General features: G+C 38.0%; 1 protein-coding gene across 1 annotated transcript in view; it reads right to left on the reverse strand.

The window, feature by feature from the left end:
* The window catches only part of LOC119419799 (insulin-like growth factor-binding protein 2-A), a 49,584-nt gene that overhangs the window by 10,795 nt on the left and 26,314 nt on the right, over positions 1-12,475 (reverse strand). The window contains exon 2 of the mRNA XM_037687181.1: positions 670-806. Coding sequence (XP_037543109.1) covers positions 670-806 — 137 coding nt within the window. The remainder of the gene's footprint in view (positions 1-669; positions 807-12,475) is intronic.

The raw sequence follows: 12,475 nt of genomic DNA on the forward strand, positions 1-12,475 counted from the left end.
AGTATAACTCTGAGTCCAGATGAGTATAACTCTGAGTCCAGATGAGTGTAACTCTGAGTACAGATGAGCATAACTCTGAGTACAGATGAGCATAACTCTGAGTACAGATGAGTATAACTCTGAGTATAGATGAGTATAACTCTGTGTATAGATGAGTATAACTCTGAGTACAGATGAGTATAACTCTGAGTACAGATGAGTATAACTCTGAGTGTAGATGAGTATAACTCTGAGTCCAGATGAGTATAACTCTGAGTGTAGATGAGTATAATTGTGTATAGTAGAACATAACTATGAGACTAAAAGACTGTAACTCTGAGAATGTATCAGCTGCAACTGATTCAGAACTCAGATGCACAAATGTTGATTATTAATCATTAGTCTCTGGTCTCTCCTCATTAAATACATTTTTTCTTCAGGTTCTTCAGTCCTACATGTTCGTGCTATCAGTTTTTGTTCTTATAGAATGTTTTGCTGTTTTAATTTAGATCGGGCTGTTTTTAATTTTGATTGTTTGTTGTTTTGTCTTTCTGTTAATTTTATCTGAATGGAATATGATTTATAAATAATGTTGCACTGGTTGAAGAGTGACAGCAAAGTTAAAACAAAGGTTGTAAAGCTGTTAACTCCTGAACAGCTTGTTACAGAGAAATTATTCTTTGTCCTGACCTGTGATTCTTTCTGGACTCGATCCTCCTTCATTTTGGTTTTGAGCTCAGTCTGGTGCTGTTTCCGGGCCAGCTCCTGCCAGAACCGAGAGTCTAGGAGAGGTCTCCTGGTGGGCGAAATTCCAGTCTCGTGTCCCTCTGCAGTAAAAACAAAACATAACAACAACTTATGGAAGCTTTTTATCTAATGCAATTGTGCAAAGAAGGCATCCGATTTTTAAAACTATCATCATTCAACACTTGCTTTTAGCTAATGACCAGATGTCTGTCAGACACAAACAAGTCTTGTTTTCTAAAATACTTGCATTATTTCTCTTCTTTAATCACAAGTTACTTTAATAAGCAGTCTCTTTTTTTTTTTACGAGGCCCTTGTCTTAATCCTGGAATTAGAGGATAATGTTTTTCATATCCTCGGGGCATCCTGTGCCTCTCATACCTCATGTGACTAATGCTATGCTAAACTGTCAGGTATTACGATGTCTGTAATTACTATGGCGACAGCGAGGACCGGCGCAGCGCTGCATCCAGCCCACTGAGGTTTCTGAGACTGAGCTTACAGCGCAGATTGCACAAATCTCTTCTAAACAGAGTGGGGATAAAACATAAACATGGACCTAACGAGGTAATTCAGAGCAGACACGGAGACTTGTGGCAGACGAAGGCCTGAATCTGATGATTGTGAAGGTAATCCTGCGTTTATTAGGAGTCGTGACACGTTTCATCAGAAAACAAGAAGACGGGAGCCGAGGATTAGTCAGCGGAGTTCAGACTTGCAAGGAGTCACATCTGATGGAGGATTTTCGTGCTGACTAAGGAGTTTTTTTGGCTATCTCACCTCCTGCCAGAGGCTGTGTAGGTGTGTGTGAGTGTGTAAGTGCAATTAGAGCTGAAACAGAACTCTCAGGTTGTAAATTATGCCTGAGAGGGAAAGGCCTCACAATCTTCAGGGCTCCACTCACACACGATGTGCTTCTGTGTATACCATATGCAGGTATGCACACACACCCCCACACTCCCGCACACTGAAGGGTGGGAAACCTGAGGATGTGTGTGGGTTTATTTAATGTGTAAACTTTTTATGTATTGCTTTCAGTTTTATGTTAACTTCATTTCTAAATATATCAAATTGCATTCGCTACAGTGAGTTAGCTGAGAGCATGAGTGTTAAGATACATGTTAAAGGTTTTCAAAGGATAGAGTGTGTGCAGGCACCATGGCCGGTCTGCATGTAGTAGACAGCAGAGATCACAACTTAGAAAAGCAGGGAGAAACCTGAAATTCAAATTCAACGACTACTCAGAGCACAAAATTCAAAATTAAACGAGTAAAACTTTCCTTCGATGAAAGCAGCATTCTTTGAAAGAATGCACAACATCCGTCAATTTGCATGTCAAGGATTTGCTTGTGACCCACCTTGGGGTCATTGTGACCCAAGGGCAGCAGAAAGGTGACCAAGATCTCAAGCGACCTGGCCAGATTGCACATCTTTATACATTTGGATTGTTCATGTAAATATAAATAAATAAATAAATAAAAATCACACAGAAACCACACCATCCAATGACTCCTGAATATATCTGGGTATCTAAGGTATAAAATATCAAATGTTGGCGCAGTGGCTCAGTTGGTAGAGCTGCCGCCTCTCAGTGAGCAGGTCACTCTGGTTCAAATCCTGGGGCGTGGTCTTTCTGGGTGGAGTTTGCATGTTCTCTCCGTGCATGCATGAGTTTTCTCTGGGTACTCCGGTTTCCTCCCACAGACCAAAAACATGCATGTTAGGTTGACTGGTGACTCTAAATTGTCCCTAGGTGTGAGTGAGAGTGTGAATGATTGTTTGTCTCGTTTGTCTTCATGTGTCCCTGTGATGGACTGGAGACTTGTCCAGGGTGCACCCCGCCTCTCGCACAGTGATGACTGGACATGGGGACCAGTGACCCCCTTGACCCAAAGAGGAAGAAGCAGGTAAAATATAATGGATGGCTGGAATGATGGGTGTAAAATATTTCTTAAGAATAAACAAGAATGTCCATCTGAGCTGAATGTAGAGACCGCAGAGGTTCACTCGTAGGTGAACCTGCATAAGGATTTTCATTCATCCAACCTTTATACAAGTTAATCTCATTGAGTCGCGAGGACTCATTTACAAGAAAGACCCATTTTAAACAAAGAACATAGATGCAGTACAGACAACAATAAACATTCATATAAAAAGCATATAAAATGAAAAGTAAAGAAAATAACTTATATAAAACGAAACAAAAACAGCTACATTATAAAGCGATGTAAAATACTAAAAACAGGAACGCGTCTGCGTTGGTTTTTGTCATGAACGTAACAGATGTTTAAAGCCTCTTAGAGATGTCAAGGTCGAGAGCTTCAGATCTTTTTGCAAGATATTCCAGGAAGCAGAAGTGGAGTAGGAGAAGGTCCTTTTGCCAAGTTCGGTCCACAATGTTGGGACACTGCAGGTAATGATGTCTCAAAAGTGCACGCTGTAGCAGCACTGACAAAGTGACATGTAGGAGATATACAGTATGAAGGCAACAGACCAAGAAATGATTTCAAAATAAAGATGTACCAGTGAGAGTGTCTACGCGAAGTTAATGATGACCATGTAACCAGTGAATACAGGGTGCAGTGATGGGTATGATAGTTAAGGCCAGTTATAAATCTTAGCACACCGTGATAGGCAGCAACCAACATCTGCAAGGTGCTTGCAGGACCATTCATTTAAATAATGTCACCATAGTCAGTGGAGGGAAGGAAAGAATCAGTTACAAGGTGTTTCCTATCGTTCAGAGTTAGACAGGATTCATTTGTGAAAATGAAACCCAGTTTTAATTTAATTTCTTTACAGTATTTGACATGAGGCGTAAAAGCGACCAAGACACCCAAGTATTTGTAAGAATCGACAAACTCAATAGGGACGAAGATAAAATAGAAGGAAAGACTGCTGGGACCAACTTCCTGTTTGAAAACAACACCCTATGGTTTTATCAGCATTTAGCACCAGTTTGAGATAGAACAAATCTGACTGGATGATGTCAAATACAGACTGTAAGAGCTGGAAAACCTTAGCAACTGATATAGCTCAACAATAAACTACTGTGTCATTGGCATAGTAAGGATGCATCAGGATGCATGGCAAGAATGAATCAAGAATGATTTGACCTACGTTACTTGTGTAGATTGTGAAGAGGGTGGGTCCTAAGACTGAGCCTTGCAGTACACCATTGTTGACAGTTAGATAGCTAGATGAAGTACCATTATGTTTAATACTTTGTCTCTGATCTGAGAGATAATTAGAGAACCAACCAATAGTGTGATCTGAGAAAATGTCTGAGAGCTTGAGGATGCATGATTTATCTGTTATCCATCCCTTTAAAACAATTTGATCTATAACTTGTAGGGTCTCAGCTGAGGGTTGACATGTCTGACATGTTGTCATTGCTTAGTCACTGCAGAGTTTAATGTTATGCATTTCCAAACAAATACAATTAGGAGTATTAGTTAGCTGTTAGCTTATCCGATCTGTTTTTTTTTTTCTCGATTCTCCAAACTGAGATTGCTCTGACACCTGTTTGTTGGAGGAAGATACTGACCTTTACTATACAAATAAAAATTATATTTTTTGTTTGACCTGCAAAAGGTGAGGAAGTAATATGTTCTCAGTTTGGATGCATTTTGGTGTGCAGGCTAAGCTGTTATGAAGTGTTGACAAAGAACTCGGTGGTGTCGCATGAAAGCTCTTCACTTGAATAAATGTAATAAAAAACATTGCTAAAGTTTGTTGTTTTAGTCATCTCAAATGATGAAACTCTCCTTTTTTCTGCAGTTTGACAGCTGTTTTAGTTTGTACCTCTGAAGCCAAAATGTAAATCTGACTTCACACCCAAGTTGGAAAACTTTATATCATTTTATGGATTGAAGCACTGTATCAACATGTCTCTGATGGAGTTCGTGCAGTTCTTTGTGACTGATTTATTGAGAAACAAACTGACAGACTTGAGAATTGATGATTACTGCAGCCGTTATCATTTTTTATACACGAGGCAGCAAAGCTGGTATTCATCATTGGGGCTTTGCTGTTTAACTTATCTTTTAACTTGGAAATGTGTGACTTTTGAGTACAAATGGAACCCACCTATCGGTAACATACAGTACTAAGTATTTTGACATAGTGTCTCAGTGTAAGCTAAATATCATTTCAATGGTTTAAGGCTGTCAGTTATTTGACATGATTAACAGATCATAACAGCACATGGCTCTAAATTGCATTTATGCTTTATTCTGTCATAAGTTTGTTGCAGGACCCAAAGTGCAGACGATGAAGTGGAATGGCAACAAGTAAGTTTGTGATTTTGGATTGAAGGCAAAGCTGACAAGGCAGACAACAAGCTTACAAACAGAAACTATGGGAGCACAGGAAACTTATCTTATCGCATATTATCTCATCTTATCTCATCTCATCTCATCTTATCATATTTCATATTATCTCATATTATCTCATCTTATCTTATCTAATCTTATCTTATCTCATCTTATCTTATCTAATCTTATCTAATCTTATCTTATCTCATCTTATCATATCCCATCTTATCTTATCTCATCTCATCTCATCATATCTCATCTTATATCATCTTATTTAATCTTATCTCATATCATCTTATCTTATCTCATCTTATCTTACCTCATTGTATCTTATCTCATCTTATCTTATCTCATCTTATCATATCTCACCTGATCTTATCTTATCTCATATTATCTCATATTATCTTATATCATCTCATCATATCTCATCTTATATCATCTTATCTCATCTTATCTCATGTCATTTATCTCATCTCATCTTATCTCATCTTATCATATCTCATCTGATCTTATCTCATATTATCTTATCTCATCTTATCATATACCATCTTATCTTATCTCATCTTATCTCATCTTATCATATATCAACTTATCTCATATCATCTTATCTCATATAATCTTATCTTATCTCTTTATATAATCTAATCTTATCACTTCTTATCTCATCTTATCTTATTACATCTTATCTCATCTTATCTTATCACATCTTATCTAATTTAATCTCATCTTATCTTATCTTATCTTATCTTATCTTATCTTTTGAGAATAAACTAAGACCACTTGGACACATGAACAACAGGATGGTAAACTAAATTAAAAGAAAGAAAACATCAAAGTTCATGCTCAATAATCCAGGTTGAAAATCCAACAAAGTTCAGTTAGGTCATCTGGACAATTTTTTTTTTTGTTGTTGAACTTTTCGTCCTTCATCCAAAGGACTTCATCAGTCCGAGGAGCTACAACAATCTCAGTCCCACAAGCAGTAGACTCCCATAGTGGACCAACCAATTTGCTGATGATATGAAGATGGTTTCTGTGTGCTGCTTGTGGGACTGAGTTTGTTGTGCCTCCTCGGTCTGATGAAGTCCTTTGGATGAAAGACAAAATGTCTCAACAATAAAAGAAACCGTCCAGAGGACCTGACTGAACATTGTTAAAAGAAACAAACATTTAGGTATGCTGGGAGGGGTGATTACTGAGAGAGTGCAGCTGGGCTGATGAGCAAATGAAGAGCAGCGGGGTCTGAAGCCAGAAAAAACACTGAGGTATACAATCAGAACTGGGATCAAACTAAGTAAACTGGAATATACTGAACACAAGGAAAAATATCTAACCGAAACACCACCACGGATGACAAATAAAACCCAAAACTCCTAAAAAATCACTATTTAAAGACATTTAAACCAATTTGAAAATAATTTAGGGGAAAACTGTTCATATAAACTTAAGTGTTGAATCTTTTCAGGTTTGTACAAAAGTGAATGAAACTAAAGTGGATTCATTTTTGTGGTTGTGTGTAGGGGCCTGGTTACTATAGATACAGAAATTCATGACAACACTTTCCAGGGAGAAAAAAAAAAAAACATTTTAGTTAACATCTGCCATCAAAATACTGTGTTGTTTGTTCTGCCCCAGTACCATAGAAACTACCTGTCTCAAGCTGTTGGAAATGTTGGCTTTGCTTTTTGCCTCAAAGCCATGTTTTCACAGTTTTCTCAGAGCCCAGAATGAGTAATGTCTCTCCAGTGTTGCTTAGCATTAATGTATTTGCCCTGTTATCTCACAAAGCTGGGGGCGTGCCTCAAATACTCCACCGGGCTTTGATGGTTCAGATTGTGACCCTCGCAGAAACCATTGTCTGCGTCTATGTTTCCTCTTAAGGCTCGACCACTTCAAACACCTGGAATACAGCTGGCAACAGAATAATGTCCACCCCCTTCAGACCTATTATGGCTGCTTCATGCTTTCAACTCCTATGTGTTTTTTTACCCAGAGGAGTTCCTTCAGCAGGCGATGAAACTGAATCTGACTGAAAAAGCGAAAAAAGTTCAAAGTGGTTGATTTTTCAGAAAACATGGGTTTTTCTCCACGTCAGACGTCTGGACGACTCATTAATTTAGAATCTGTGTGTGTTCTGACTTTGACTTTTTTTTTTTTTCTTCCCAATTTGTATTTTAAAGAACAAACTTTACTTAAAACCATGTGACATATAAAACAGGCTGTTCTCATCTTCTGCTCATCCAACTCTTACAAGCAGGGAAAAGGCTAATGTTTATGAAGCATTCACATTATCGTGGTCCATTTTTCTTCTGTACATTTTTCAACATCTTTCTCGTTCCACAATTTTTTTGCTATTTCAACAAATCATAGACCAAAACGTTCAGCTCATTCAGAAGGGTGCGATGACTTTTGGTATCGGTGTAACTTTAGCTTTTTGAAATATTTAGCCATTTCTGCCATTTTTTTCCCTCATATAAAATGAATTGAGCTCATTTGGCATCCTTCACATCTTTAGATCTGATTACAACATTTTACTGCTCCTTTCACATTTTGTTCTGCTTCAGCTTCTTTAAATTTCTTTTTTCAAATTTAAATTTTTTCCAGCTACTCTCAGCTGCTTTTTCAGCTGTTTTGTGCTCCTTTCTGATTGTTTCTGCTAACTACATTCTTGTGCTTCTTCTAACTTATTTCTGCTAATTTCAGCTTATTTATGTAAGTTTCAGCTTTTTCTGCTATTTCAGCCATTGTTAAGCTGTTTTTCTGTTAATTTTAGCTTTCTCAGCTAATTCCACATTTTTTGCACTCATTTATACTTTTTTCGGCCTAAATCAGCAAAACTTGCTCTCGCCACTTCCTTCTTGTAATTTAAGATTCTTTCTGCTTTTTTAGCTACTTTTCAGCTGGTTTTGGCTAATTTGAGCTTTTTTCAGATAATTTCCACTTCATTTTGCTCATTTCTGCTTCTCTCAGCCAAACTGGGTAAATGTGTTCTTTCAGATTTTTTTCCTGTTAATTTAAACTTGTTCTACCTTTTCAGATACCTTTTTAGATTTTTTTAATAGCTAATTTCAGCTGTTTTCATATAAATTCGAGTTTATCGTGGTAATTTTTGTTACTTTCAACCTACCGGTAATGAACAAACTCTGATAATGTAAGATTGTGCACGGCAGCTTTAACAACGTCCTGTTTAACAGAGAAAAATTATCTTAGTTTAAAACTTTGCATGTAAGACAACGGGTGATTTGCATTCTTACTTTTGTTGTTTTGTTGTCTTTTTACATTATTTACATTATAAGCACATTTTGGTTTTGATTTTTCAGACCTATCGTGCCAGCGGAGCTCCAGCTCAGGAACCGATGCTTTGACTTGTTTTGACAAAAGAGTTGTTTGGTTGAGTACATTCATTCACCTTTATTTCTACAGGTCAATCCCATTGAGCCTCTGGGACTCATTTACAAGGGAGACCTGAACATTAATCTGGTTTAGTGGAGTTGTGATGGTGTGTGTTTGTTGCACAGCTGCAGGGGGAGATGATGAGCTACGGTTCAGGGAACAGTGCCAGGATAAACAGATTGAGTTGAAGAGCTGTGGGTTAACTCGTTATCTCTTTTCACTGTGCAGTGGTGAGCTGGAACCAGACGAAGCTTTTTCTGGTGTTTGATCCTGAAAAACCAGAGTATATACACATGTTGGGATGTATGACTGTGTTCTCTCTCTCCCTCTTCATATAGAAATTGTTTTCCAGGTCAACTTCCTTTTCTGTTGTGTGCCTGCATAGGCATAAGAAAGTCAGTATTTTTTTCATCTCTTGCATTTAATCATTTGCTTTCATTGGCAAATCCTCTGTGTTTCTCGTTACGGGTGTTGTTTTTTGTCTTTATACCCGTCTTGATTTGGTTCTGTCTTTAGTTCGACCGTAGATGCACTTTTATGTCTTTTCTGGCTCCGCCTTCAAATCAAATCGCCATGAGTTCTGTCAAGAGCGTTGCTGCCATGTCAGCATTTTTGTTGGAGAATTAAATCTGTTTAGCCTTTTTTATTTTTAACAGATCTGTCTGCACTTTGGGTCTTGACAACCGTAAACCAATGCAGAAAGGCTCCTTTTGGAAATTGAGCTGTCACATCAAAATCCAAGATGGCCACCACCATATATGTAAACTGGCCAACTCAATCATTTGTGGAAGCTACTTTCTAGTTTTCATGTTGCTTGAAAGTAGTTTCCTCAAATTATTGGGGCGGCCAGTGGGGTAGCCAAAGATTAATCTATGGTGGCCAAGGCCACCATTAGCCACCCCCTGGCTCCACCACTGCACCAGGTGGTGGATAAAAAGTCGATAAGAACAAACCATCCCTCTGTTCTGCTCCACACTGTAACTCCCCCACTTGGTTTCCTTGCATTCCTTGTTCAATTCCAGTTCAGAAAAACACTCATGTCTAAAAGTACAAACATTCACTATTGAAATCCTTCAGCAACGGGGGCCATCAAGCTTGTTTCTTTGGCTTTTGATTCAGGCAGAGTTTGCTACAGTTAGAGCTGATTATTTTTGTGGTGTTTCTGTACTTTGTTGTAACTTTACTTGTGTTCCCTCACAAGATGTTTTGGGTTTTCTTGCTCTTATTGTAGTTTCACATTTTCATTTGACTGATCTGTAAAGCACTTTGGTCAACTTTTGTTATTTTATGCAGGCTACTTAAAAAAAAATAACATTAACAAATGAAAAAGATAAATGTACAAACATAAATAAGGTGCACGTCCATATGGATAACGTCTTTTTTTCAAATGTTTAAGCACGTTAATTATAAAGTTGAAACATTTGCTTTAAACTATTCCCATTGTAGAATTAAAAAAGTAATCTATGTACATTTATTTTAGGCATTCCAGGATCGGTGAAAACATGCAAACCCTTTTCAAAGAAACCAAATCCGAAGCTCATCCTGGGACTAATCTTTCTGTGAGGTGGTGACGCAAACCACCACACCACCGTGCAACCTACAGTGCATTACTGAGATTTTTAACAACACAATCTGCCAGATTATTCAGTTTCTTTAAATTATATTTCTCATTACCTGAAGGACGTTTTCTGTACCTTACTGGTTCCTTTTGTAAGAACTGCATACAAGTACACAAATAAAAGCCTTTTCTTTATGAAGGCCTTGGACAGTGATCTACCTGTAAAATGTAGATTTCCATCCTGCTGAGCGAGTCTAGAGTCAGCATTGGGTTGTGTAAGATGTACCTATAAGACAGCTTTGTCTCTGACTGAAGCCCCGAAGGCAGAAAAAGATCTTTCCACATTCAGGAGAATCTGCCTCGGTGTCAGCTTTCTTCACTTTGTTTTTGTTCTTTATCTCGTTGGGCCGTCGTCTTTCTGCAACGTGAGACTTCAGGTGGAAATTTCTCCTCAAGCAACCCTTTTTGTAACATTTCAGACACAATCAAGAATCCTTTTCACACTGTTAGCCAGTCTGTCTGGGGCTAAAACCAGCCCCGTCACTCTGACTAAACGCAAAGAAACGCACGGAAAGTCAAAGGGTTTTTGTTCACATTTGTTGGGAACGTTTACAACTTTTATTTTAGGTATAAAATTCATTATTTTGTGGTAACATTCAAGAATGATAATTTTGCAACTACAGTGGTCCCCCGTTTATGCGGGGGATCCATACCCTGAAGACCCGCGAAAAGTGAAAAACCGTGAAGTAGGAATAGTAGTACAAGTAGTAGTTTATTTAGTTTTTTAAATAAATATATATTAAGGTGTTTTAAACCCTTCCCACACTCTTGTAATATTCTAAGCATTGTTTCTAAACGCTAAACACTAAAAAAGCACAGAATGTCATGATTTCAGCTCCCTGCCTCCTCTGCTCTCAATCACCTGCAAGCACTTTTGGCCACGCCCACTTCTCCGCTCTGCACGCTGATCAGCTGTTCAGCTGCAGCAGGAAGTTTACCCTGCAGTAGTATGGGCTGCACAAAAGTGCAGGAGGTGCTAAATAATTCTAAATAATTTATTTTAAATAAAAAATCCATGCCAGTTGTGCGGCTCATCCATCAATCAGCCATATGTGTGTCATGTCCAGTCTTATTTTGAAAAACCGCGACAGAGCGCGTCCGCGATAAACGAACCACAAAGTAGCGAGCGACTAGTGTATAATCGTTTTGGAACTGAGAATTAGAAAAAAAATTAGAAACTATGGCAGTAGAGCCAGAACGTTATAACCTCTCTGTTTTTAACTCTCATCGATATTATCAATATTGATTATTCGCATCGATCTTATCAGCACTGATACTGGTATCGGTATCGAGCCTGATACTAGCCTCATATACTTGTACTTGTACTCATGAATACACAACGCTATTTTGGGCCATTACCACTTTTATGCTTGGTGACATCATTTCTTTTTTCACTTTGTGAGTAACCAAGTTCAAACATTTAAAAATAACCACAGTTTGAAGATGTTTTAAGATAAACAGGTGAAGTTAAGACAGCAGACCGTTTACTGTGTTCTTAATAAAATAAACATTTCTGAGATCATTTAATCATGAATGTTGAATTAATAACTCAATAACTACTCGGTATTGGTACTCCGAATCAGCAAGTACCCAAACTGAAGTACTTGTACTCAGTCTGATATAAATTACTATCTGTACACCCTTGTCTGTAATCATTAGCGTTTAATTCAGCGTTAGAGTTCACATTTTACCATCATTTTGATGATTTTTTAATTGGGGACTTCCTAGAAGGCAGCCACCTTTTATCCACCTGAAAAGGGTCTTGCTCTTCTATCATCTTTAATGCGGCCCAAACTGCAACGTGTACCCACACAAATGTTTTATCACAATGACCGACTCGGCACTGTGATGTGTGATATTACTTTCACTGGTGCTTAGACTTCCCATGGTAACGTAATTTGCTAACGAAGACGCCATTTTTTCTCACTGAAAAACACTGACTACTCTTATGAGCTTCTAACTGCCACAGTGAGGTCACATGACCTAGAGAAAAGAGGTCTCTGAACAAAACACTGAATAACTTTTGGAGCCATTTTGGATCAAGATGGCTGCCACAGCTACCTCAGAAATCTCAGAATTGACTATAACTCAGTCATTCTTGGAGATATTGAGTTGAAATTTGGAACGGTCCTAGCTCAGAGCGAGTTGTTATACATTCCCATTGCAAATCAAAAATCCAAGATGACAGCGTGAGATAAAAAGGAAAAATGCTATAACTCAGCCATTTTTAGAGCTATTCAACGGAAATTTGGTGTGGTGGTAGCTGAGAATGTTCCCCATTACTTACTGATTCCAAATCAAAAATCCAATATGGCTTCCATAGCTTAAAAGAAAAAAAAAGACTATAGCGCATTGATTGTTTTTACCACATTGAGCTGAAAGTTGGTATGTTGGTAGATGATCATCTACCAACATACCAACTTT

This window comes from Nematolebias whitei, chromosome 13 (genome assembly GCF_014905685.2).
Source record: "Nematolebias whitei isolate Nwh7 chromosome 13, NemWhi1, whole genome shotgun sequence".
Classification (NCBI taxonomy): Eukaryota; Metazoa; Chordata; class Actinopteri; order Cyprinodontiformes; family Rivulidae; genus Nematolebias; species Nematolebias whitei.